Genomic DNA, 24,411 nt, shown 5'->3' with positions numbered 1-24,411 from the left:
AGGTATTATATTTAGATATGATTTATATTATTTTATCACATAAGTAAATATGTGCAGAGAAGATATAAATAAGTAGCTAATATTGCTGGCCCGTTACTCACTGATACATTTGTGTCTCGCCGGATTTGTGGATGTTTTTCAGATGGGAGACCACAAAGCTCTTGAGCTGCTTATCCCTCACATTCTCCAAATTGTTCAAAATGTTTGTTACCAGGGCATGGTCTGGGCTCTTCATCAGCATGAGGTAGGCTGCTACACGTTTTTCAACAGGGCTCTGAGCATTCTCATACACCTCCATGAAAATGTTTCTGACCTGTGGTCAAATTCAAATGACAAGTCCATACTGTATTGTCGATTTGTTATAATGTCAATTAAATCCCACAACATTAGTGTCGTCATCATCACACTACAACAGCAATGTGTTAAAAGTGTGAAGTGTGAAGGAGTTTACCTCATCATTAATATCCATTAACCTGAAGGCCTGTATAGCTGCCTTTTGGTTTGATAATGGAATGTCTGTTTTCTTAGCACAATGCAAAATGGAGGAAATCAGGCTGGGGTTAGCAGCTTGCATGGCTTGACCCATGACAGCAACAACCTGCAGATTAGAAGAAAAAATGTGGGACCAGACTGGATCAGACTGCACTCCTAAGATTACCTGACAAGATCTGACTATGTCATAGTCAATAATAAGCTTTAATGATTAGTACCCTCAGTACAAGGAAGGACATATCTTCGTGGTCAGCTAGAGTGTCTTCATCAAGGATTTCTCCAGAGCAATCATTTAAAAGTGTTTCAAATAACTTTGATACATCTTTGACCACTGGAGAGACATCTGCTTTGTGAAACCTGTGGGCCAGAGACAAAGACAATATGCTCTGGGTGGATGAAGAGGATGAAAGTGTGTCTCACTAATGGTCTCCAAAATACAACATAAATATATGTTTCATGCCCTGCTTTGGTTCCTTACATTTTAAGTTATTATGCATTTTAAATATATAAAAAATAAACACAAAGCAATATATTAATAACAAGGAGTGTGTGGGTTTTTAAGTCAGAGAAAAATATGTTTTTTCTTACTTCTTGACTGTGTTGGCTAGAGCATACATGATGGCTCTGCTCTGTTTATACTGAGCCATGCTGAGCATATCCCGGACACGTGTGGCATCAGGATGGGGCTGCAGACTCAGCCCGTAGACCAGGGCATCCACCCCTGGGGACAGCCCATCATTGGTCCTGATAGCCTGCAGCATGGCACTGCTGCACTCTGTGGTTCCACACTGTAACAGGGCCTGCCAGGTAAGCCAGCCTGACATATCCAACATCTCAGTGAGAGCCTGGCTCAGAGTCTCATTCCTCAGGACGCGCAGGCTGGACACAAACTTATGGAAGAGGCTGGCCCTCTTCCTACTCTGGTCTGTCCCTGCCAAAGTGAGAAGGTCCTGGAGGGAGCTCAGAACAGTGTCCTTAGTCTGGTCTGGAGCTTTGTCCTCAGGACCTTCAAAGTGTAGTGGCTTGCTCTGGCTAGGGTTAACCTCTGTTAAAAAACATATTATGCATTAATTTTGTATTTCACACAGGGCAATGTAAACTAAAACTACATGTGTCAGGCTAACTTATTACTAACCAAACACTTGGTTGTTGATCCTTTTAGAGCTTTTAAAGATTATATCCTGGGTCACCACAGAAGATATTACATTGTCCCTGCAAGGCAGATTAGAAAGTGATGCATAACAGTGCAATATAAACACACACAATCTGCACTCGCTAGATTACTTACTCATGTGAAAACGGCAGGTAGATGTGTTTTTCTGTACATATGGCGGCCGTGATGTGCTTTCCCTTGTTTTCAAACTTGTAGTTGCAGTCTTGAGTGCTTGTAATAAGTTTGGACATGGGGCGATGCTTGAAATAAAAATCCATAATGTTTTTTGTGTTAATGTGTATGTATACTTTCAAATCACAACAACATTTTCACCAAAATGTCCAAATATTTGGAAAAAGAGAAGAAGGTATTTAAATGATGTAAACAACATTATATACAATGGGACTTCAGATGGATGGATTTTTTTGTCTATTTATTTCACAGATGCAGATGCCAAATACCATACCAGTGCATCCATCTTAATTCACCTGCAGTGTAATAGTTGAGTAAACCTGCTCATAGAGCGGGAAAGAAAAGAAAATATTCAAAACAACTAACTAATACTTTAATCAAACATATTGAAATACAGAAATTATCAAAAATATTGAATACAAACAAAAGACAAACGACCATATTAAAATCTGGAGAAAAAAACTAATAATTATATGGAAACAAACCAAAAAAAACTGTGATAAAGATTGTTTCCACAGCTGGACTTAAAGAAAATAAACCAGACTGTCATATATCTATGAGGAGCATTTTTTATATTTTGTAAGGGTTTCTTTCCACTGATGGGTTAGCAGAGATTACTGTTTGGAGAAATTAACACTTTCATAATTTCATCTGGTTGCCTGACAATTGTTTTTGGCCTGCCTTCCCCTCTCCTCCTGATTTTCAACTAGCTTAACACAGTCAGATTGTATTTGTAGAACTCATCTCAATACAATCCCTGACAAAACAATGGTATATCAGACAACATACAGTCTATAGAGGCATGTACTAATATCTCACCAGTTTTTGCAGCAGCGCCAATGGGCTGTTGACTAGTTCCCTGCTGTAGAACTGGTCACACTGGGATAGATCTCTGGACAGTGTCACATCTGTGGCAATATCCTTCCTCGCATGCACAAGGTAGTCTGTTAAGCATTGGCCATGCACTGTGTTCTGACAAAAACAAAGAAAAAACAGCAAGTCAAATATTTTATCTCACAGATTCAATTACATTCAGGCAGCACCCATCATTACTATTTGGCTGTGATAAAGAGAAGCACATGCTGAAGTGGTAAATGTATTTTTTTCACAATAAACCATTATCTGCTCGTGGAAGTACATGTTCAACATGGTATAGGTATAATTACTGTTCTGACAAAGCAAATGTATCCAGGTCTCAAAGTAAGTGTCATACATGTTGGTTATTTAGCAAGGTGTAAACCCATGTGAATAATTTAGCTAAAGATTAGCATGAGGGAATAAGCTAGACAGAGAAGGGTTATGCAGGGAGAGTGAGCAAGAGATCACATGATTCAGTAGGTCAGCTAAGGTTAACTGGTAAAATAAATCTTGATGGAATAAATTATATTCTTTTAATTCTGGATTGGTTAAATAATTTTAAGGCATGCCACCATCTTTCTTGCCGTATGCCTGAAGCAACATCTTTAGGAAAGGCTAAAGCCTTCAATAGCACTACAGTTATATCTCTCACAGGCTCCGCCCTCTATTGGACTCCATAGTTACTACCTTATCATGCATTCACCTACTGAGATTTCGGCCCATTCCCAAACCGCCCCCTACACCCTACCCCTACACCAGGGGTGCCCACACTTTTTGGACTGGTGAGCTACTTTTGAAATGACCAGCTAACCAAGGTCTACCAACATAAAAATAAAATCCCAAATTGCAAGGGTTGCTGAATAACACGTTTTATTTATACATGGGATAACTACAATAGGTCTGCAACAAACGACTAATTTGATAATCGATTAATCTATTGATTAATGAAACGAATAATCGACTATTCGGACTATTACTGTATGCCTTGCACAATTTCTCAAATGCTCTTATTTAGCCACCTTATTTACATGCTAAACACTCCCTTGGCAAGGAGCATTGTCCACCTCAAGACGGGTAACATTTAACCACACCTTGGAGCGCTTCTCTCCGCCATCTCCTCCGTGTGTTGCTGCATGTAGCAGCCGCGTGTGTGTAAACTGCCCCGCTCCCCTCGCACACAGACGGAAGAGAGAGATCTCGTCTGGATTGGAAAGGTCAAAAATACACCGACCATCGACGCATTTGATTGTCTTTTTGCAAGTTAGAAACGAGTTGGCGACACTAAGATTGCGAGATAATGTTTTTGTAGCAATAATACATGACCTTTCTCTTTCTCAACTCGCCACTCGGAGGGAAGTCGCTGTCATATGCCTTTGTGAACACTCCGATAATGCCTATCCACGTTACCTTTCTTTGGCAGAGCGATGCTTGCTTTACAAATAAGGCAAATAACCTTTGAATGTGACATCACAAAAAAATATTCTTCCTCCCATTCTGTGTGGAAGTGGTATGTTTTTAACTTTTTGCTCGGTCCCACACTCATTTTGCTGTTTGTCTCTCTTTAACTTAATTTGAGTTTTCCCGGCACTTGACTGATTTTGTATCGCTTTGCATTCTGGGTTAACAGACTGGAAAGCGATAGGTCGCTTTTTCTGTCAATCAAGTAAACTCCTGAATTAAGTGGCAGGGAGGCCAAGGGAGGAGGGATTAAAACCTGTTTTGTCTATTTTAACGGAGCTGGATTTCTTTTAATTCATGAATGACTCGCGGTCGACCGCGGTCGACGTACTGGGCACCTACCCCTCCGTTTGCGCATTCACGCGGAGGGTCCGCCATAGTGAGGGCTGTTACAAAGCAACGAGTGTGGAGCGGTGTGGAGGAGGAGTGGGCTATCAAGCCCTCAAACAGCGAGTCTGCAGCGGTGCTGACTTGAGACCGGTCTTTACCTGACCGGAGTCATGCTGTGTGTGTCCGTCAGGAAACAAGCTGTTAACAAGTAGTTCCAGCAAACATCCACTGATAAATTGCGATGTTAACAACCTCATGATAACCTCATATGTTTTTAACTTAGGATCATACCTGTGTTTAGTCTAGAAAAAGGTAAATGTGTGCATTTTATTATAAAGTTTTGTATATTTACAGACCGTTGCAAAAACTAAGAAGCTTATGAACATCAGGTTTAAAACTAAAAGAGCTTTGAAACACAATGAAAGATGTTTGGAGTTTTATTTGAGTTATTAATTTAAACTTTTTGTCTAAGAGATGCTGATTTGAAACCTTTGTTACATACAGTTACGGCATTTCCTGTTTCTGCCGGAGAGAGTGGAGGTCGTCCCAAAGCTTGTTGCTGTATTTACTCCCTCCATCTGACAGGAGGGAGCCTCGTTGAGCTGCGAGTGTGGCTACAGACGGAGTTCACTCCGTCACGGAGGGTTAGGGTCGAGGGAGTGGTTTGGGATTGGGCCTTCTACAGACGTAGCCGGCCCCGGGGCGGGCCTACCTGAATGCGCGCGCATTTCCCTTCCGTATAAAAGGAGGCCTCGCCTTCTGACCATCATCCTTTACTCTTCAGCGAGCGGAAGTGACACTGAGAACTATCTGACCTTTGAAAAAATAAGAAAGAGTTACAGTATCATACCTCCAGGAAGTCGCCACTGCTAGAGACCCGGGCCTGTCCTTCGTGCCCTGGCTTAAATAGCGGGATCCCCACCACCTTTGCTTCGAGTGTTTGGGGGACCAGGATATGGCCGAGGCTGTGCCATTCACGTTCGCCATTCCTTCCTGCGTCCATGGAAGTCCACCGCCCAGGGCTGTACTCTCCCTGGATGATGATCATGGCGGCGGGTGTGTGGGCTACTCACTCATTGCTAGAGATGCCACCGCCTCACCAGGTCAGAGCGATTATTGGTCCGCAAGGCCGAATAAGTAGCTTGGTCCAGGGGCCTTGCCCCAGGCCCGGTTCCCCCGGGGACCGGTGCTCGGTGGCTTCACATGATATAGGGTCGACCCTACTTCATCACGCCACGGCGGCCTGCCGTGTGATGTCCCTGGGATATCACGCCGCATGGCATTTTTCCAAAGAAGACCGTGTTGATCTCCTGGGAGCCCCCGTGTTTACGGAAGGGCTCTATGGATCGATCTCTTTGCTCACGGGATAAGGAGTAATCGCAGCGTGGTTGCTTCTTGCGCATCCCCAGAGGAAGAAACACTGTCCTACACTCCCCGCCCCTGCTTTAAACCCCAGTATAGGGGGCCAGCAGGTGGGCGTGTGCACATGAATGGAATAAACCGAGTGCTGTCAAAGCACTGTGCGGGTTCAAGAGACGCTATTGCCGGTGTTATGCCGTAGATTGAAGGCTTGCCGTAAAATGAAGCCCTGTTCGCGTGGACGCACAAAGGTGACGTCATCACCTGTATTGAGCGTTCGTCTAGTTTAATACGCTTTTTTCTCTCTTTTGAATGATATATTTCCCATCAGATTAAACGGCAAACGGCTGAATAAATAATGTGCTTACAATTGCGAGGTGGCTCGTTTTAAGGACACTTTTCAGATCTGTCACAATCTTCGTATTGGAACAAACTTCAGTTTTTAAGTGTAGTCCCACTCTGTTATGTTCCTCCTTCCTACAGAACCATGACAATGAAAGGATAAGATGTCATTTGCCAGTATAGTCGTATTTCTTAAAACCTTCTCTGTTGTTTAAGTGTCTGATACTTGATAACCACGAATAGTAAGCAATTATAAGACAGTAATGATATAACATATGATAAATGATGAAGCTACAACACCTGGTCTGCCGGATTTGGAACCCCCTCTTTAGTTTTTCACCTGCTGGGCCCAGAGTAAAATGCTTTGGTGGGCATAATCTAGAGGGGACCAGCCAACACCAGTGTGATTTTGGTGACGTTGTGACTCTCCTGGACAAAGTTGTAGGGGGGGTGCCATATCTGGCAGGAGAAATACCTGCTCTGCTGAACATGTTATGTAGAGAACAGTGCAGATCTTCCCTATTGACACCAGGGAAAACATTAATAGTGTGATATAGGCACAGATATAAGATCAAAAATACACTTTATTTTAGGTCACCTTTCAAAACATTCAATGTCACTGTAAAATAAAAAATAAAATATGAGTGTCATTACAAAACAAACATGTGTTGAGTAGGAAACCACAGAGGAAAATTACATTCAAAGGAGCAATTAAAGTGAGTGAAGCCAGTTTGAACAAATTATCTTGAAAATAACCCGTTGACATTATCATATGTTATATCATTACTGTCATATAATTGCTTACTATTCGTGGTTATCAAGTATCAGACACTTAAACAACAGAGAAGGTTGAAATCCTTTCATTGTCATGGTTCTGTAGGAAGGAGGAACATAACAGAGTGAGACTACACTTAAAAACTGAAGTTTGTTCCAATAAGAAGATTGTGACAGATCTGAAAAGTGTCCTTAAAACGAGCCACCTCGTAATTGTATGCACATTATTTATTCAGCCGTTTGCTGTTTAATCTGATGGGAAATATATCATTCAAAAGAGAGAACAAAGTTTATTAAACTAGACGAACGCTCAATACAGGCGATGACGTCACCTTTACGCGTCCACGCGAACAGGGCTTCATTCTACGGCAAGCCTTCAATCTATTCTACGGCATAACAGCGGCGTGCTGTTGTCAGAAAACACACCTTGCCTAGTAGCTATAATAGCTCCGATTAATGCATTTCACCGTTGAATGGGAAATACAGCGTTAATACGTGGGTGCGTTCAGGGACCTCCGCATGAGAACGGTGGTTTACGTTTGTAAACTAGTTCTAGAGTGATGTGTGTGTGGAAAAATGCGTTCAGTAAAAACGATTGCATTTATCCCAGAGTAAGAGACATCTCTCTCCACAATTCCACTTTTCCCATAATGTCCGTTTCAAAGAGACGGCATTGTGAAGGGCGCGCGGTGCGTTCAAAGACCTCAGTAGAGAGAAGAGTCCTCAAGCACCGCAGCGCGCTCCTCTACAGACTTTCCTGCAGACGAGGTTTACGCAGCGCGATGGTGAGACGAAGGGAGAGGTGCCGGCAGGCAGATCCTGTGCCCGCGGCGCCCTCCACCTCTTCGGCCCATCCCGTGGAACCGGCGTGCCTTCACTCACGGGGACGGGCTGCCCAGCCCCGGCAGGCTCCGCAGCAGCAGAGAGCGGCCGGGTTGGGTGCTTCGTCTTCACGGAGCTGACTGGCGGGGGGAGAAAATCTCTCCGCCAAAGACGAGAGGGCGAATCCCGCCTCCTCCCTGTATAATGCACAGATCACTACGTTTTCTAATAAGAATGAGGTTGATCTGTATCCAAATCTAAGTGTCTTTTGTTTCCACAAATGCTACACTTACACACAATGTTCACCGTACAAATTCCCCATTCGCTGCCCCAGCTGTAGCTCCTGTTAAGGAGGTGGCTAGTGGGCATGCGCAGATGAGAGGGATGAACCGCAGGGAGTGCTATCTAAAGGAGAGCGCTATGCGGGTACAGGGGCATTATGGCCGGCGTATTACTGTCAGAGAACACACTACGCCTAGAGCAAAGACTCCAGTTAATGCAGTTTACCGTAGTTGGTAAAGGCTGCATTTATGGCGGAGCCCGCACTCACACAACAGCGTGTGGCGGTGCATTCAGGGACCTCAGTAGAACACACTATAATAAGGACTCCGATGAATGCTGTTTACCGTTGTGGTGAAAACAGCATTATGGTTGAGCGCGCTCACACAAGAGCGAGCGGTGGTGCGTTCAGGGACCTCAGTAAATAATCGGCTCTTTCTGTGTCGACCCTCCATGGGGAAAAATTCCCTTCACGGGGGTTTTGCGGCGGAACGGGTCACCAGAGAGTATCACAGCTTCATAGCTGGGGCCCCACAGCTGGGAGCTTGTCCCCTAACACAATTTTATGGGGAATTGAAACTCAGCTGTGTGTTAACAAAGTGGATGGACAGGACGCTGAAACAGGGTTATTCACTCCGGTTTTGCAGCATCCCACTTCCATTTCAAAGACATGCAAGTGGTAAATCTGTCATCCCAGGAGGAGATAGGTTTCCTCTCAGCAGAGATTCAGGCTCTGGTGCAAAAACAGGCGGTGTCTGTTTGTGCACCCTCGGCACAGAGAAAAGGGTCTTTATTCCATGTACTTCCTGGTTTTCAAGAAGACAGGGGAATTCAGACCTATTCTAGATCTCTGCAGCCTGAATCGCCACATTTCCTGCAGGAAATTCTGCATGTTAACTATAATGGGGCTAGTGCAAACCGGGCGATTGGTTGACCACCATCGACCTGAAAAACGTATACTTTCATGTGAAAATTGCTCCGACCGTTTTGCCTTCCAGGGGATAGCCTGCGTCCGGGCTTCTCCGTGCGGTTCACAGGCTGTGACAGGGGGCGACAGTGACAGCTTTAACTGTCATGCAGACTTTGAGTCTCATAGCGGCTGCTCACATTGTGGTCCCACTGGGGTTACTGCATATGCGCCGCCTGCAGAGGTGGTTCTCCAACCTGCGTTTGGATCCCAAGAGGCACAAACGGCGGCTGGTGATCATCCCCTCCTCAGTGGAGGGCAACATCTGGTTCTGGGGGTCCCCCAGTCACCTCCGGAGGGGGTCTCCACTGGGACGGGTAACCTCCTACATCACATTGTTCACGGACGCATCCAGAGCAGGATGGGGAGGGACCTGACTGAAGAGGGCTATAGGTGGGCAACTGGTCTCTAACAGAGACACGACACAGCAACCTCCTAAAGCTACGGGCGGTAGTGTTAGTCCTCCAGCATTTCATGCCACTAATTCAAGGGATACATGTTATGGTCAGGAGCGACAACAGCACCACAGTGGCTTATATCAACAGGCAGGTAGGGGTCTGCTCCGCCGTCTTGTTGGCCACAGCGGCTGTGGTTATGGGCTTCAGAGGTGGTGTTATCTCTGAAGCCCTCCATATCCCGGAACTGGAGAACAGGGGGGCCGACCTCATGTCGAGGGGCGGCCCCCTGCCAGGCGAATGGACGCTTCACCCGAAGGTGGTGAAGCAGATCTGGGCCCAGTTCGGGAGAGCGGGAGTGGATCTGTTCGCCAGCCGGCGCAACAGCCACTGTGCCCTGTAGTTTTCCATGGCCCTGAGCGACGACCCGCACTTGGGAGTGGACGCGTTTGCACACGAGCCATGGCCAAGGAAGCTGCTATACGCCTTTCCACCGCTGCGTCTCATTCTCCCTCTCCTGGCGAGAGTGAGGCGAGAACGTCTGGCAGTCATCCTAGTAGCACCGTATTGCGTCAGGGCTCCGTGGTAGTCAGAAATGACACAGATGAAGGAGGGCCAGCCCTGGGCAATCCCCCAGTTCTGGGGGGCGATGTCTCAAAAGGCAGGTGCAATCGGGGCGTTACCCACTCTGGGCCGTCCTCTCCAGGCTTGGCTCCTGAGAGGGACAGGCTGAGACAGGGTGGATTGTCTGACAGCGTTATTCAGTCTATCCAGGCAGCTAGAGCTGGATCCACCACAGCCTGTTACAGGCCGAAGTGGCCGGGATTCCAGCACTGGTGTGAGGAGCGGAGAATAGAGCCCCTATCTTGTGAGTTGGGCTCTATTTTATCTGTCTTACAGTTATTGGTGGACAGAGGGCTTGTTCATTCTACGGTAAAGGTGTATGCAGCAGCCATCTCGTCCTGCCATGAGGGATTCAACGGCAGGTCAGCCTTTTCTCATCCACTGATGTTGCGGTTTTTACAGGGGGTCAGGAGGGTGCGCCCAGTAGTGCGCGCCTCCGCCACGCAGTGGGACCTGCCGCTGGTGCTCGAGGCTCCGGTAACAGAACCATTTGAGCCTCTGGAGCTCTCCTCCCTGAAAGCACTGTCGTGGAAGACAGCATTGATACTTGCCTTAATGTCAGCCAAGAGACTGTCCGAGTTAACCGATCTGTTGGTGCACCCGAGCTGTTTACTGATTTGGGGTGACCGGAGCGGGGCGACACTCAGACCGAACCCCTCCTTTGTGCACAAGAGCCTAAGGAGTGCGTTCAGGTCAAGGGCTATTCAGTTGGGGGTTTTTAGTCTTCTACCCCATGGTGGGGCCAGGGAAGCTAAATTAAACCTCCTCTGCCGGTGCGCGCGTTAGCATGTTATGTAAAGTGCACAGCTGCCCTTAGGCGCACTGAACAGCTGTTTGCATGCTTCGGGGGCGGGGTGACAGGAAAAGCTCTGTCCAAGAAACGCTTGGAAGGCTGGCTCTGCGGAGGCATTGCACACGCCTACAAACAGCTTTTTACACACTCTGCACGGGGTCAGTGTCTGAGTGTGGGGACATAGGGGGCACTTGCGCTCTCCCCGTGCTCCTTAGGGACTCAGGAGAGAGGGTGCATATTGAACCCATACAGGTCTGCCTATAGACGGACGGGGGGAGCCCTCAGTACTGTTTTTTGGGCAAACCTTTTTGCGAGGTAAGCGCGGCAGAGTGTTATTGCCCAGACTTCTCGACGGTCACAACCGAGGGAGAGGTGAGTGAGGCGCAGCGGCAGCTAAAGCCGTTCAGGGACAGTGAGGTGGAACGGTAAGTTGGACGACAGTGCGTGCATACATCGGGGCTCCACCCACTGTACCCATAGAGTCCAGTAGAGGGCGGATCCTGTGAGAGATATAACGCCGGGTTACGTATTGTAACCCTTGTTATATTAACACAGGCGGAGCCCTCTACTCTGGGGCACTGTCTTTCCTATACCCAGGCATGAAAATCACTCACCTTTCGGCGAAATTCGCCGTTTTGAAACCAACATAGGTGACCTACGTGACTCGTGTAGATTCGATGAGAAACTATTTAAGGGGGGGGGTAGGTTCAGAGGCCATAATGGTACGCACCGTTGGGTGACGAGTGGAAGACGAGACCCAATCACAGCCGCTGTGAGAGTCTCTCAGCGGCAGTGATTGGGTCTCGTCTTCCACGGTGCGTACCGTTACGGCCTCTAGTGATGTGTCGGTCGCGAACGAGCCGGCTCAAAGAGCCGGCTCTTTTAAGTGAACGACGGGAGCCGGCTTGCGCCAGCGAACGAGCCGGTTCATTTATTTTTTTTGCGGAGGGATCTAGATCGGCATGAAGGCACATTATGCAATGTGCACATTATCCCGCTTATTACATGGCCACATTCTCAACAAAGTAACGACATGACTCCCAATATTAATTGAAATGCTTTTATGGATTTAGAAAATGATTTTATTGATTTAAAAAATAGTTGTATTTATTTAAATTGACATGCATCCGCTAAGAAAAAATGTCCGTTGTTACCGTTTGGACTAACGTAGCAACGGCAGGAACTGCTTCAATAGTGTTTTTGAGGAGCTTTTTGATTACAGATTTGAAAACATCGTTGCTTGCATTCAAAGTAGCACAATTAATTATGTCAAACCTTGGAAAGTATCTAGATATCCCTGCACTAATGCCAAAGTAACTGTCAACTGAATATGTGTCGCCGTTTGATGTCTATGTCTGGACCGCTGCGTAAAAAGGAGGGTTTCTTCCACATTACTTATCTTCTTACTTCTATAAGAATAAAACACGGAGGAGGGAGATCTCTTTTTCTCCCCTCTTCTGAGAGCCCAGCAGCTGATCTCAGAGCACGCGCCCCTCTCCTGCAGGGGGGCGTGGTCAGCTGCAGCTCACAGAATCGGCCTTTTCTTTAAATATAATTTTAAAATGTCGATACAGTAGCCCCTTTTTTTAAAAATAGTTTTTATAGGTGTTGCTATCTGTTTTGTGTAGCGTGGTTCTACAAGCAAGTCAGTGCATTAATTGGGTGGTATCAGAGAGTTACAAGGGTCTGTAAATGCAATGAAAACATTTGGCCACAGCAAATCATTTATATTAAATATGTAATTTGTACTTTTGAATACTTCAGTACAAAGGATGTATTGAATAATACTGAAAAGTGTTTAATATTTTGATAATGCTGGAAACCACTGTATTGTGTGTTTTAGGCTATCTTTGCCAATAAAATGTATTACAATCTGAATTACATAACATTGTATTGGCTGTCAGTCATGATGGAAGAGTAGACAAGTTAATTTACAGCATGTCCACCATCTGCATATGCATTAATCCATTTGCATTAAGCCCTTACCACATTGTGCCTCATATACTGTAAATGTTAGACCCAGTGACAGGCTGGCATGAAATGTCTTGCATAATACTTAGTAAGGAAGCCATAATATTTTTGAATCATGGCTGAAGTTAAGTTTCTCCAGCTCTCCCCAGGTTGGCAAAAAGATGCATCTCAAAATGCATCAGATTGATGCTTTAAAATATGGAATATTCAAAATTCAGGGGGAGCATGCCCCCGGACCCCCCTAGAGGGATAATATCCTTCTCACCTTTTTCACCCCTGACCCGTTTTCCTGCCTGTATACCGCCCGCTGAAGAGTGGTGTAGGATGATGGTCAGGAGGCGAGGCCTCCTTTTATACGGAAGTCAGATGCGCGCGCATTCAGGTAGGCCCGCCCCGGGCCGGCTACGTCTATAGAAATCTCAGTAGGTGAATGCTTGCATGATAAGGTAGTACCCATAGAGTCCAGTAGAGGGCTCCGCCTGTGTTAATATAACAAGGGTTACAATACGTAACCCGGTGTTTTAGACAGAAGACAGAATAACTACAATTGATAACATGAATACTTATCCATGACTAGCCTTTTTAAATCAGTAAAGTTTTTTTTACTTATGCTCAAGATTAAACTTGAAAAAGTCAATTTACCCCAAGATGGTTCAATTTACCCCTTGACGCAGATTAATTTACCCGTTAGAGGGGGCAAATTAAGCCACAAGACAATTTATTTTCAAACATTATTTTCATGGTCCCTTGTGATAGATGCATTATTTTCATCTTGATTGACAGAAGACATCCTGAAATAAAGGTTGTTGTTAATTTTTCCTTGAGGACAACATAAGTACAAGTTGTCTCAACTTACCCCACTCTCGTCTACTATAGGCCTGTATGCTGATGCTACAACACAGTTTACCACTACATTAATATAACATGTCTTTATTTACAGACTCTAATGAAATAGTCAAGCCTTTTCCGGTACAATTTTAGAGAAGTGCGTGTTGGTGAGATGATACCAACCATGAAGCTTTTTGTTTCATCCTCAATGACAGGCACCATGAGTGCTGATACAATTCCTCTCTTAATGTTGAGGATGTTGACTGGCTCGTCTGTCTCTGGGTAAAGCTGGACAACGGCGATTTCCTCCACAGTGAATTTCAAGGGGTTTCTAGATGAAAAATACACAGAACAATTCAGCCACTTTACTCAGCAATGGCTCACACTATGTTAGAAGGATGTGGTCCAATACAGGCGGTCTGAAACCTCAGACCAGACTTATTGTGCTAGTGCCGATCGATCACTGCAAATGTTTGAGGTCTAACTTACTGTCTGTCCTCTGAACACTTTATCAGAACACTTGTCCCATAGTACCGAGCCAGCGAATGGCCATAGAGACTCAGATCAGATGGGCTAAACTAACCACAGTTCAACTCCTGCTTATGTGCACATCAAACAAGTTATTTTAATTATTATTATATTACTGCCTAACCCCTTTCTTTCCTCAGAGGCATCATTTTTGTTTACACAACTGTAACTAGTGTTGTGCAGGAATGTATCACCAATTTGTTTTTGGAAAAAAAAAAAAGTATAACAACAGTATATTTGTGTTTCTGCACATATTTTAGAAGACTTTGTTGAAGTCTAGAATTTTTGTACGCAGAATTCTCCCAGAGAACGCCATAAAAGATCAGTGTGCTTTAGATAAAGCATCACAGTGTGTAGTTGGTTGGACAAAGAGTCAGGTACTATAAATGAAGTGTGTGCCATTTGGCGCAAAAGTTGGGTTTTTGTTAAGTTTTGATATAGTTTTGGATGCAGTGCTTAATTTTGCAATGTCCTGTTAGAGAAAAGTACTGTTGCTAAAACTCAAATGACACACAGAGCACAATCATCAAAACTCTAAACACATTTCCAGCTTTGCACCCAATTTGCAATTAATATCATGACACCTTTTGCAAGACATTGCACACGACAGAGGAATCTTGCACAAAGTCATTTGTTTGCCATTTCAAAACACTGCCTCTAAAAATGCCTCACACATGGACCAATTAGCAAATACATGTGCCATCAGAAAAAACTCAGAGCTGCTTTATTGTCGAATCATCATCCGGATGGAATAGAAAGATAACGATTGCAGGTTAGTACTTTCTTACAACAACAGTGGAAGCCAACATTGCAGGAAGAGATAGAGGGATGTGAGAGTGAGAGGGAGAACAAAATTGAAGTCAGTTAAGGAGTAGTTTTTGGCCTGGTGGTGGAAGCTGTATGACCGTCAAGCCTATGTATGCATGCCTCTTCTGCAGGCAGTGGAAGAGGAATGTGATGATACCAAAGTGGTGCTGTCCAGGGTTGGATGAACACTGTTTTGTTCACACAGCTGTAATGTGCTGCACATGCATGTTGTGCTGATTAGTTGTGTAGACAATTCAAAGGTATTGTTTTGACAGTAAATGTGTGCAGAATTATCTTGATATATAACAAAGTCCATATAAGATGAGTGTGCTTTTGATTGAGCACATCAATGTGTTGTTGGTTGGACAACATTCTGGTAATATGAAGGAAGTGTCTGTCATTTAGTGCAAAGGTTTGGTTTTGATAAGTGTTGATGTAGTTCTGAGCGTAGTACTTGATTCTGCAGGATATATGAGGTGTTTTGCACAGTTTTGTGTCCACAAGTTTCTCAAGCAACGAAACAAGCAGCACATTCATGAGAAGTGAATCATTTTAAATATCATCTTAGGCCCCTCAAAAACGCAGCTACGGCCCCTCCTGGCTGGTCTACCTGCATGTGCCATCCAACCTCTGCAGCTCATCCAGAATGCAGCGGCTTGTCTGGTCTTCAACCTTCCTAAATGTTCCCACGCCGCTCCTCCGCTCCCTTCACTGGCTTCCAGTAACTGCTAGAATCCACTTCAAGACACTGGTACTTGCGTACCATGCTGTGAATGGATCTGGCTCTTCCTACATCCAGGACATGGTTAAACTGTACACCCCAGCACGTGCACTTCGCTCTGCATCAGCCAAACAGCTTGCTGCACCCGCACTGCGAGGGGGACCCAAGTTCCCATCAGCAAAAAACACGTGGGTTTGCTATCCTAGCTCCAAAATGGTGGAATGAGCTCCCAATTGAAATCAGGATAGCAGAAAGCTTGCACATCTTCCGGCGCAGACTGAAAACTAATCTCTTTCGACTCCACTTTGAGCGATAGAATTACTAACAAAGAATTACTACAAAGAATTACTAACAAAACACTTATACACTAACAAAGGACTGGCTTACCTAAAGCCAGTTCAGTAGCACTTGAAATGTTTTAGCTCTATGAAACCTGATGTACTTATATGATTCTGTTTTCTTCAAGGTTGTATCTTCTTGGTCGAACGCACTTATTGTAAGTCGCTTTGGATAAAAGCGTCAGCTAAATGTAATGTAATTTAATTAATTCAACTGCGGAGCGGAGTTCACATAGACAGCGGCTCACACAGCTGCAGAGAGACCGAGCTGTACCAGCACCTAAAGGTGGATCAGTTTCCCCTGGGAGCATTTTCCCTTCGACTAGCTTTTGTTTTTACTAAAGACGAGAGCTTGAAACTAAATGTTAATAAAACGCTACTGTTTGAATCGATAGCATTTAACAAACGGTCGCTGTTTGGGGCATTATGTACACAAAAATAAACAGCGCAATGCGGTACTATTAGATCCACGTAAGTTACTATCACACATCACAGCAAAGAGGCCGGATAAAATAAACCAGGATATATCCTTTACCGTCAAACTGGTTCAAAACATTTGATAACTACTCTCTGATTTTGTATTTATTATATGCTACTTTTTAGCTACATGGCCATAACGTGTAAAGTTATACAAGCATTTGTACCAGTGCTTTTCACAAATAGACTCTTGCAGGCCAGAGTAGCTGAAGTGATTCAACAACAAAGAAAGACATATCTGAGAAGTGATCAGGATGAGTAGAAAGAGGAAAAGGAAAAGAGAGTTCACTGAAGAGACCAGGAGGGTCAGAGCAGGAGGAAGCCAGGAGAAGATGAAGAAATTAGTGAAGAAGAAGAAGAAGACATTTATGTGAGGAATAAAGATGAAATGTCAGAAAGAGGGCCAGAGGCAGGGATCAGGAGGCAGAGGAGACTCCAGCTGGACCAAATGGTATGTTTTTATTCTCCTTGCATACATATTCCAATACAGCAGCACAATCTAGCGGCTCTTAGTATTGACAAATATTTCTTGAAATGTGTTGCTGCACAGTTCACCTGTAGCTCTCTTAAGAGATGGGTGATGTCATTTGTGTACTTAATTATAACTAAGTACTTTTATTGTACTTACAGTAAACAGAGTTCTAGGGTATCATGAGTATTTTCTGCTGTTTTATACTATATTTGTGTTTTGCACCTTGTTTCTCTTGTACATTAAGAACACTTGTGTTAGGGCATGATTTAACAATAAATAGGTTATATATAGTATAAAATATACCACGTACTGTCCGCCCTCCCATACCACCCTGGCATAACCTCTTTGCCACCCCATGTAAAATGTTCTAGAGCCCCCACTGTATATAATACATATAATGGCACTGTTCGAACTGTAAACACTGAAGAAAGAACATGTCAAGCTGTGTGCTGTATCGGAAACAATGTGTGACGTGTTTTGAAAGTAATATGGTCTGTGTTTACATTAGCAAGCATCGCTAACACTCTGTACTGGAGAGAGTATGTGTAAAGAAGCTGGATATTAAAGGTACTGTCCTATTAGTAAACCTGCAAGAGAGAATGCGTTTGAGCTCCATACTGTTTCAGAAATAATGCTTGATGTGGTTTGGAACATAATATGGTGTTTCATCACAGCAGCGTTTAGCTGAGTTTCTGCTGGTAGACAGCCTTCTCTTTACAGAGCTCACTGCTTGCATGCTTACGCTCCAAATGGGCGTGGTCAGCAGCAGCTCCAAAGGGGCGTGGCCAGCAGCAGCTCGGTTGCATTTAAAGGGCCAGACCCAGAATCAGCACTTTAGTAACAGGGCTGAAATCGAGGGGTATGAGGCATGCTACAATGGGTGATCGGTATTTTGAGCAAAACACTTCAGAGACATGTTTTCTATAGATATGGCCCTATAATATATTTTTCAAATATTGCATAATAGGTGAGCTTTAAGCCACTAATGTTTTTTTGTGATTGAAAAGGTTCATGAAGGTAATTGCAGTCCAGGTGGGTTTTGAGTTGACGAGGCCAGTGGACAGAGAGGAGTTAATGACTGAAGCGATCAGAGGAGTGAGTTGTGGGGAGGCAGGCCTTGACAAGGGTGGAGGGCATGGGGTCCAGGATGGAGGTTGAGGTATTCATGCCAGTGACTTGGGCAACTATGAGAGGTAATTTAGGTGAAAGCTGTAAAAGGGTGGCAAGGGTGGCAGGCTCCAGCTAAGGATGGGTGGTGGACGAGACGGAGGTGTTGACTAGGTTGCTGTGTATTATTTTGATCTTGCTTTGAAGGAATGAGTAATAAAAACCGTTAAAGTCTTCCAGTCTGGAAGAACTGACTGCATATGTGCCGTAAAGAGGGACTGTCGTAGGGAAGGGCATTTGAAAATATTCAACACATTGATTAAAAGTGCCACGCAAAGTGTGTGTGTGTGTGTGTGTGCGCGTGCGTGCGTGCGTGTGTGTGTGTGTGTGTGTGTGTGCGTGTGCGTGTGAAAAGCAGCGCTGTCTGCTTATTTGCAATGTAGGCTAGGCCTAATCAGAATAATGTCAAGTCCAGGTTCAATGTTGTTTGCTTAGGTAGGCTATGTTTTTCATTTTGTTTATTTAATAAGTTAATTTCAGGACAACTTTGGGAATTTTGTTTGTTTGTTATGAGTTTTAAATAGATTTTGAGAGAGAGAGAGAGAGAGAGAGAGAGAGAGAGAGAGAGAGAGAGAGAGAGAGAGAGAGAGAGAGAGAGAGAGAGAGGTCTGCTTGGTTGCAATACTGTAGCTTATGCAACTTCGGCTTATAAATAGTTTTTGTAATTTATGTGCTAGTGTGTTGATGGATTTGAGTCTGTGTGTGTGTTGAGCGCAGCGCCATCTGCTTTTTGCCATACAGTAACTAAAGTAGGACTAAGCATACCGCTAGTTTCTGTGGACCTGTCTGCCCGTTTTGTGAGTGCGCGTGTGCTTGTGTGGCATTGTTTGGGATAATTAAAATAGCGACCCACCAGTAAAAAGATCCCCACTACACCACTGATTGTAACACAATCATATTTCATGAACAATACATGAACATAAATGTTTTCATTATCATCTTCTCCATGTTAAAGTTAGGACTCATTACATGAGATTACAAATGAAAGAATACCTGATAACTATTTTGGAATATAATGTGAGGAATAACTAATGTAAGTATTTTTTCCTTTTCTTCTGGTACAATAGCAGCACCAACAGAAGTGCCTTTACTGAAGCGCCTTTGCAGGGGATTTAATTGTTACCTACTTATAGGCATAATGTGCTTTAAAAAACAGATCCATCCATGTCCCTTCTTGGGCTCCGAATGTGTATCTGTTCCTGGAAACTCTGTTTTTTACCCACTTTTCCATGGCGGCCTGGAAGGCTGCAAAGCCACGGGCCTGGCTGTAGGCCGGCTGGCCCTGGGGGTCCATGGCTGACACCTCACTTAAAGCACAGTCCCTGGTGTGCATTACAAATCTGCATGTCTGCGGAACTTCAATCTCTACCTGAAGATATGTACATGCAGACACAGGGTCAATGGAAAGACAGGGAGGGATTTCAGATAAGAACATTCTGTTGTAAAATGACCTAACAAAGTTGGAAACATAAACAGGAATTTACCTGACAAGAGACTTTTGGGCCGTTCTTCAGGTTGGCAGTGCCCACCATACCATTTCTGCTCTCTGTGGTGTACTGGTACACATATTTCTTATAGGTCCTGAATCTGGATGCCACTGCAAGTAGAAAATGGTATCACATGGTTTTACTGATCCTTTAGGATATGTGTCCCTTATGCCTTATGCCTTATCCCTGCCTTTAAAGATGAGATCATTAGTATTGGTGTATCTGAATGTATTTTTTTAAGAAGGGACAATGTACATTAATCAACATGAGCACTTGAGCCCATCATGTCAGTGTGGCAGATTATCCATAGAGGCTAATCTTCACCTGCAGTCCCTGGGCGGTTGACAGCATTCAAAGAAAACATTCAAGAGCACATCAGGACAGAAATAACACATGAGCCCAATGACAGCATATAAGCACAGGTAAAAGCACATGAGCATGATTGCAGCACATATAACGCACATATGCCCACTTAAAAGCCCTAATATATAATCCCATTAACACACAACCGACATTAAAGCACATAGTAGAGGGTAGTAGAGCACGCTCATGAACCTCGGAGCCTCGCTGCGGGGAAACTGTGGCGCGTATAATTGCGCCGCATTTACGCATTAAACTGAGACCCCTGCGCAAGATGAGGCCCTACGCACTGCGCGTGTTCTGCGTGTAGGTAGGGGTGGCCCTGGTACAGACTGCCAGGTATGTGCTACCTGATAGGAAAAGACTGACTGCCGAAAGGTACTCTTTCTATGAGGTATTTTATAATCCCCACTCCCAGTAGCTCTGGTTGATGAATTTTGATTGTGTTTATTGAATGAATTGCCAAGCAAAATGTTATAAACGAGTAAGATGTCGCAAATTCTATCATGTTTTCCTAGTTAAAAAAAAAAATGTAGTAAAGACATTACAATGATGATATGAAATGATATGAATTGTTATCCAATGTTTTCAGACCCTGCTTAGAAAATGTTTCCACAGATTTTATTTTGGTCCTACTGTACTTGTCTGTGTCCAGCTGGTGAGACAGTAGTTTATGTGTGAGACAATCATTGCATTAAAGTATAATTTTGAGGCCTCTGTAGTTAAACTGTACCTGATGTGGCGAACATTTGCCAGATTAAATTTGATTCGGATCACAACTTTTTTGAACATGCACTTGTAAGTTGTGACTCAAAAACCATACCTAAATATTTAAACTCATTGACTACTGATATACTTTTTCCTACTAATATAACTCAGGGGTCTGGATCTCTATTTGCATTCACATTGAAGAAAACATACAGCCGGTTTTGCTGACATTGAGGTGTAAATGTGAGTTTGTTAACCAGTTTGAGATATTGACCATTGATAGTTCTTCTGCAGCCTTCTTCTGGTTTTTGGCATGTATATGACTGCAGTATCGACATAGAGCTTCCTTATAGCATTAATGAATAATATTGCTTTTGCCTTTTTAAGCTCTTTTACAACAGTTGTAGTAGTAGCGAATCATTAAAAGCACAGGAGCAAGAGTCCATCAGCTTCCTGCTGCTATCTCCAGAAACAGGTCATGAGTTTGTAGGTTAAGCACAGCCACCATCGATCTGTTAGCAGGTCGATGTGTCTGTTCGTAACAACATCCACTCACCCCACCTCCTATCTTACCCTATCTACCCTATGCACATACACATGTTTCCAGGTACCCACAATGTTAACCCCCGGGACAAAGTACAGAGTGTTGTGGCTCCATCAATATGGGGCTCTATCATCTCCTTAAAATCTACAATATTGGCATAATGTCTTCCAATTTGATCAAATAGTCATTTGATCAAATAATAGAATAGTCATGTAAACAACAACATTACAATCTCTTCAGAAGAGGGTTTTATGGTTTCATAATGAGAAATGCACATTTAATGTGAATATAACTAATTCGTTTGTTGAAACTTACACAGACAAGTTGAAGTTTGTTCATTGTTGTCATTGCCTTCCTCTGGAAAACAAAACAAAAATAGTGACTGGTTATATAAATAAGTAATGAAGATGGTTTTATTAGAATTATAAATAAATATAGAGTTTATGAAGTGAACAAATGTGTCCATTTTGGACTATTTTCTTTTAACACCACCCATGGTGGCAAGGAAAATAAACTGGGGGAAATAGAAAGGCGGTTATTACATACTTAAACATAGGCATTCATTCATCTATTTTTTAAATGACCATTAATAACTGTTGACAGCCGAGTAATATATGTACAGTATGAAAGATAAACAGAATAATTTGTTTTCTATTTGAGTACAATTCCTGCTGTTATTCCTGTTGTCCCACTGCCAATGGATAATTGTAAAGATGAAAAAACGTATTTGAATAGGATACATGGTGACAAACTGAGTTTTCTAACCAAGGACGTATCTTTGTGGTTATTGTAAGGGTAATTGTAACATTAAAGGAATATGGATTTAAATGAGTCTAGAATATTTGTATTTGAAAATTAAATTGAGGCCAAACTTGTTATTGTTAAAGCATAGGTATGCATAATGATATTGTAATGATAGTATAATGAGAAAACATGCAAAATGGCAGGACCCTTGAACTATCACACCAATATAGTCCTTTTTCACAGAAGAATTGAATTCCATTTTCAAACTAAGGGTTCTAGTATTGTTTATGTTGGCTTACTGTATAAGTTACTCTCACACTTAAGCAGAACAGAGCCATCGTTAATCTATTAGTAAAGCCTGTGCTGAGAAAAAGGCTTTTACCCTTCAACCTCAAAATAGTTTGTTTTAAATGAGAAATTTGATTGTAATCAATTACTTTGATTTAAAATGAATTTCTACTTACGAGCCGAAGTGTAGCTACTGAGAAGCAGTAACAGACACAGCTTGCCGTAACCCATCATCGGCTAAAAAGGTGCTTTCCTCTGTGTTCTTTAGCCCTTTCAGTCTTCACTAATACATCCACACCTTTACCCAGATCCTTTATTAGGACCCTCTTCACTGCCTCTCAATAAGCCACCCCTTCAGACTACCAGAGTTTTACGGACAAAAGCACAGCAAAGCCTGGTTGGGCGTTTCAAAGTACAAACTCTGACAAACAGTGAATGTTGTGTATATAACAGTTTCTCGATACTTCAGTCTTTGTGGGTCGGCATCCCGGTTCTATGACCCGCTGCAGTTGGTTGGCTTGGTGAAGGTGTAGATCTCAAAGTTCACCAGATTTGTACATTTAACTTGATATGTGAAAATGAAAATGTTTATTTTGCTATACAAAATGCTGTAAAGTAATATTGCAACATATACTTTTTCTAATATAGTGCAGACCTAATTTGTACATTGGCATGATGAAGAAGAAAGCAATTCCCTGTTTATTTAAATGTGAAAGTGCAACAATACAATTGTTCACTTAATAGTAACAATGAATAATTGTAATGAATTATTATAATCCCAATATTTATAAAATGAATTGATGATATATTAGCATGCTGTCCATAATCATACAGGATATTGTATGGTTAGTGAGTACATATTTATTTTCTGTTTCCATTTGCAAGATTGCAAGGAATTGGCAATTGAAAATGGCACTTTTAAAAGTCATGGAAAGGTTTAGATATTTAGAAAGTTGTGTATATTGTGATATTGTAACATGTAAATTCCAGTTTAATGTAACCCTTATATCCACCGCCAGCACAGACCCCCCACCACCTTATTTTACGATTTGATATAATTAATTCGATATGTATGTTTTTTCCTTTGAACATCATCTTTTGAGTTGCACACAAGAGCGACAGCACTAATGCAAACATTTGGTCCCTGCTCGCCGAATGTGTATGATTTCATTGTGACACCACTGGTGCATTTCCATGGCTCGTGCTGAGGAACAACACTCAAGGACTTTTTCTTTCGGAAAAAAATATATATTTGCAGTTTCCACTATGGGCGATAGACATGCTGCTTTGTTTTACATGCTAAAGTCCAATGTGTAAATGTACACACGCTTATTGTCACTACAGCTGTGCCAAGAATAAAAAGTTACTTTTTCAAGCTGGAAAGAGGCCATGAGGCTCCCCGGTGAAAGTCTCCTCCATCAAAAAAAGCAGACTATGAAGTATTAACAGAGCATCTGATGTGTGTAGAGTTCTCAGTGGTTATACTGTAGCACCAGCTGTTGTTTTAAAACGACACTGCGCTCTGCACGCTGGCAATGCACATCTCAGAGGTCGCTCAATTGTTGGGAGCAAGGCTAGGTCAGTTCAAAATCATAGTTTATCACAGAGTATTAGTGATAACAATAGTTGGATATAATGCCCATTGTAGAAACAATAATCATAATAATAATGATAACAATTATTTTGCTTCCTCGTTATTATAAAATCATAGTATTAAACACAATTGACCAATAATGGCAAATAACTTCAAAAGCAATAGCAATACAAAGGGGAAACATTTTCAAAAGGGGAAGGTCAAATAAATGATAGAACATTTTAAATAAAAATGAGTGTTCCACACTGTGGAACACTCTGTTGCCTTGCCAAAGAAAGATAGATACATTACATAGAATAACAATTAGGGAAGAAAAGTAATACAAAGTCATAATAATAAATACATAAATTAATACATTTGAATGTATACATAATCAAGCGCAGAGTACCACAAACAACAACAAGTATCAATGACAACAATATGATAATGATAACAACAGCAACATCAACCAGCTTGAGAAGAAAGTCAAGTAATATTGGAGTAAAAGGAAAAATAAATAAAATAATATTTGAATGACATGAAAGGAACATGAATAATGT

The 24,411-nt window shown here is 42.9% G+C and overlaps 1 protein-coding gene across 6 annotated transcripts in view; it reads right to left on the bottom strand.

The window, feature by feature from the left end:
* The window catches only part of apoba (apolipoprotein Ba), a 102,985-nt gene extending 80,379 nt beyond the window's left edge, over window positions 1-22,606 (bottom strand). For 3 of the 6 annotated variants that reach the window (XM_079692524.1, XM_079692525.1, XM_079692526.1), the window contains exons 1-12: window positions 22,455-22,606; window positions 21,562-21,603; window positions 19,632-19,744; window positions 19,371-19,516; window positions 13,821-13,968; window positions 2,657-2,809; window positions 1,781-1,905; window positions 1,628-1,704; window positions 1,081-1,537; window positions 711-849; window positions 452-598; window positions 102-313 (exon numbers count right to left, since the gene is read on the bottom strand). In XM_079692524.1, the coding sequence (XP_079548650.1) occupies window positions 102-313; window positions 452-598; window positions 711-849; window positions 1,081-1,537; window positions 1,628-1,704; window positions 1,781-1,905; window positions 2,657-2,809; window positions 13,821-13,968; window positions 19,371-19,516; window positions 19,632-19,744; window positions 21,562-21,603; window positions 22,455-22,512 (1,817 nt within the window). In that variant the 5' untranslated portion in view covers window positions 22,513-22,606. The remainder of the gene's footprint in view (window positions 1-101; window positions 314-451; window positions 599-710; window positions 850-1,080; window positions 1,538-1,627; window positions 1,705-1,780; window positions 1,906-2,656; window positions 2,810-13,820; window positions 13,969-19,370; window positions 19,517-19,631; window positions 19,745-21,561; window positions 21,604-22,454) is intronic. The other 3 variants (XR_013810113.1, XM_079692522.1, XM_079692521.1) reach the window with 2 other exon arrangements.
* Window positions 22,607-24,411: the final 1,805 nt, after the last annotated feature.

Source organism: Notothenia rossii, assembly GCF_949606895.1.
Source record: "Notothenia rossii genome assembly, chromosome: 7".
Taxonomy (NCBI): Eukaryota; Metazoa; Chordata; class Actinopteri; order Perciformes; family Nototheniidae; genus Notothenia; species Notothenia rossii.
This window is presented reverse-complemented; position numbering and strand designations above follow the sequence as displayed.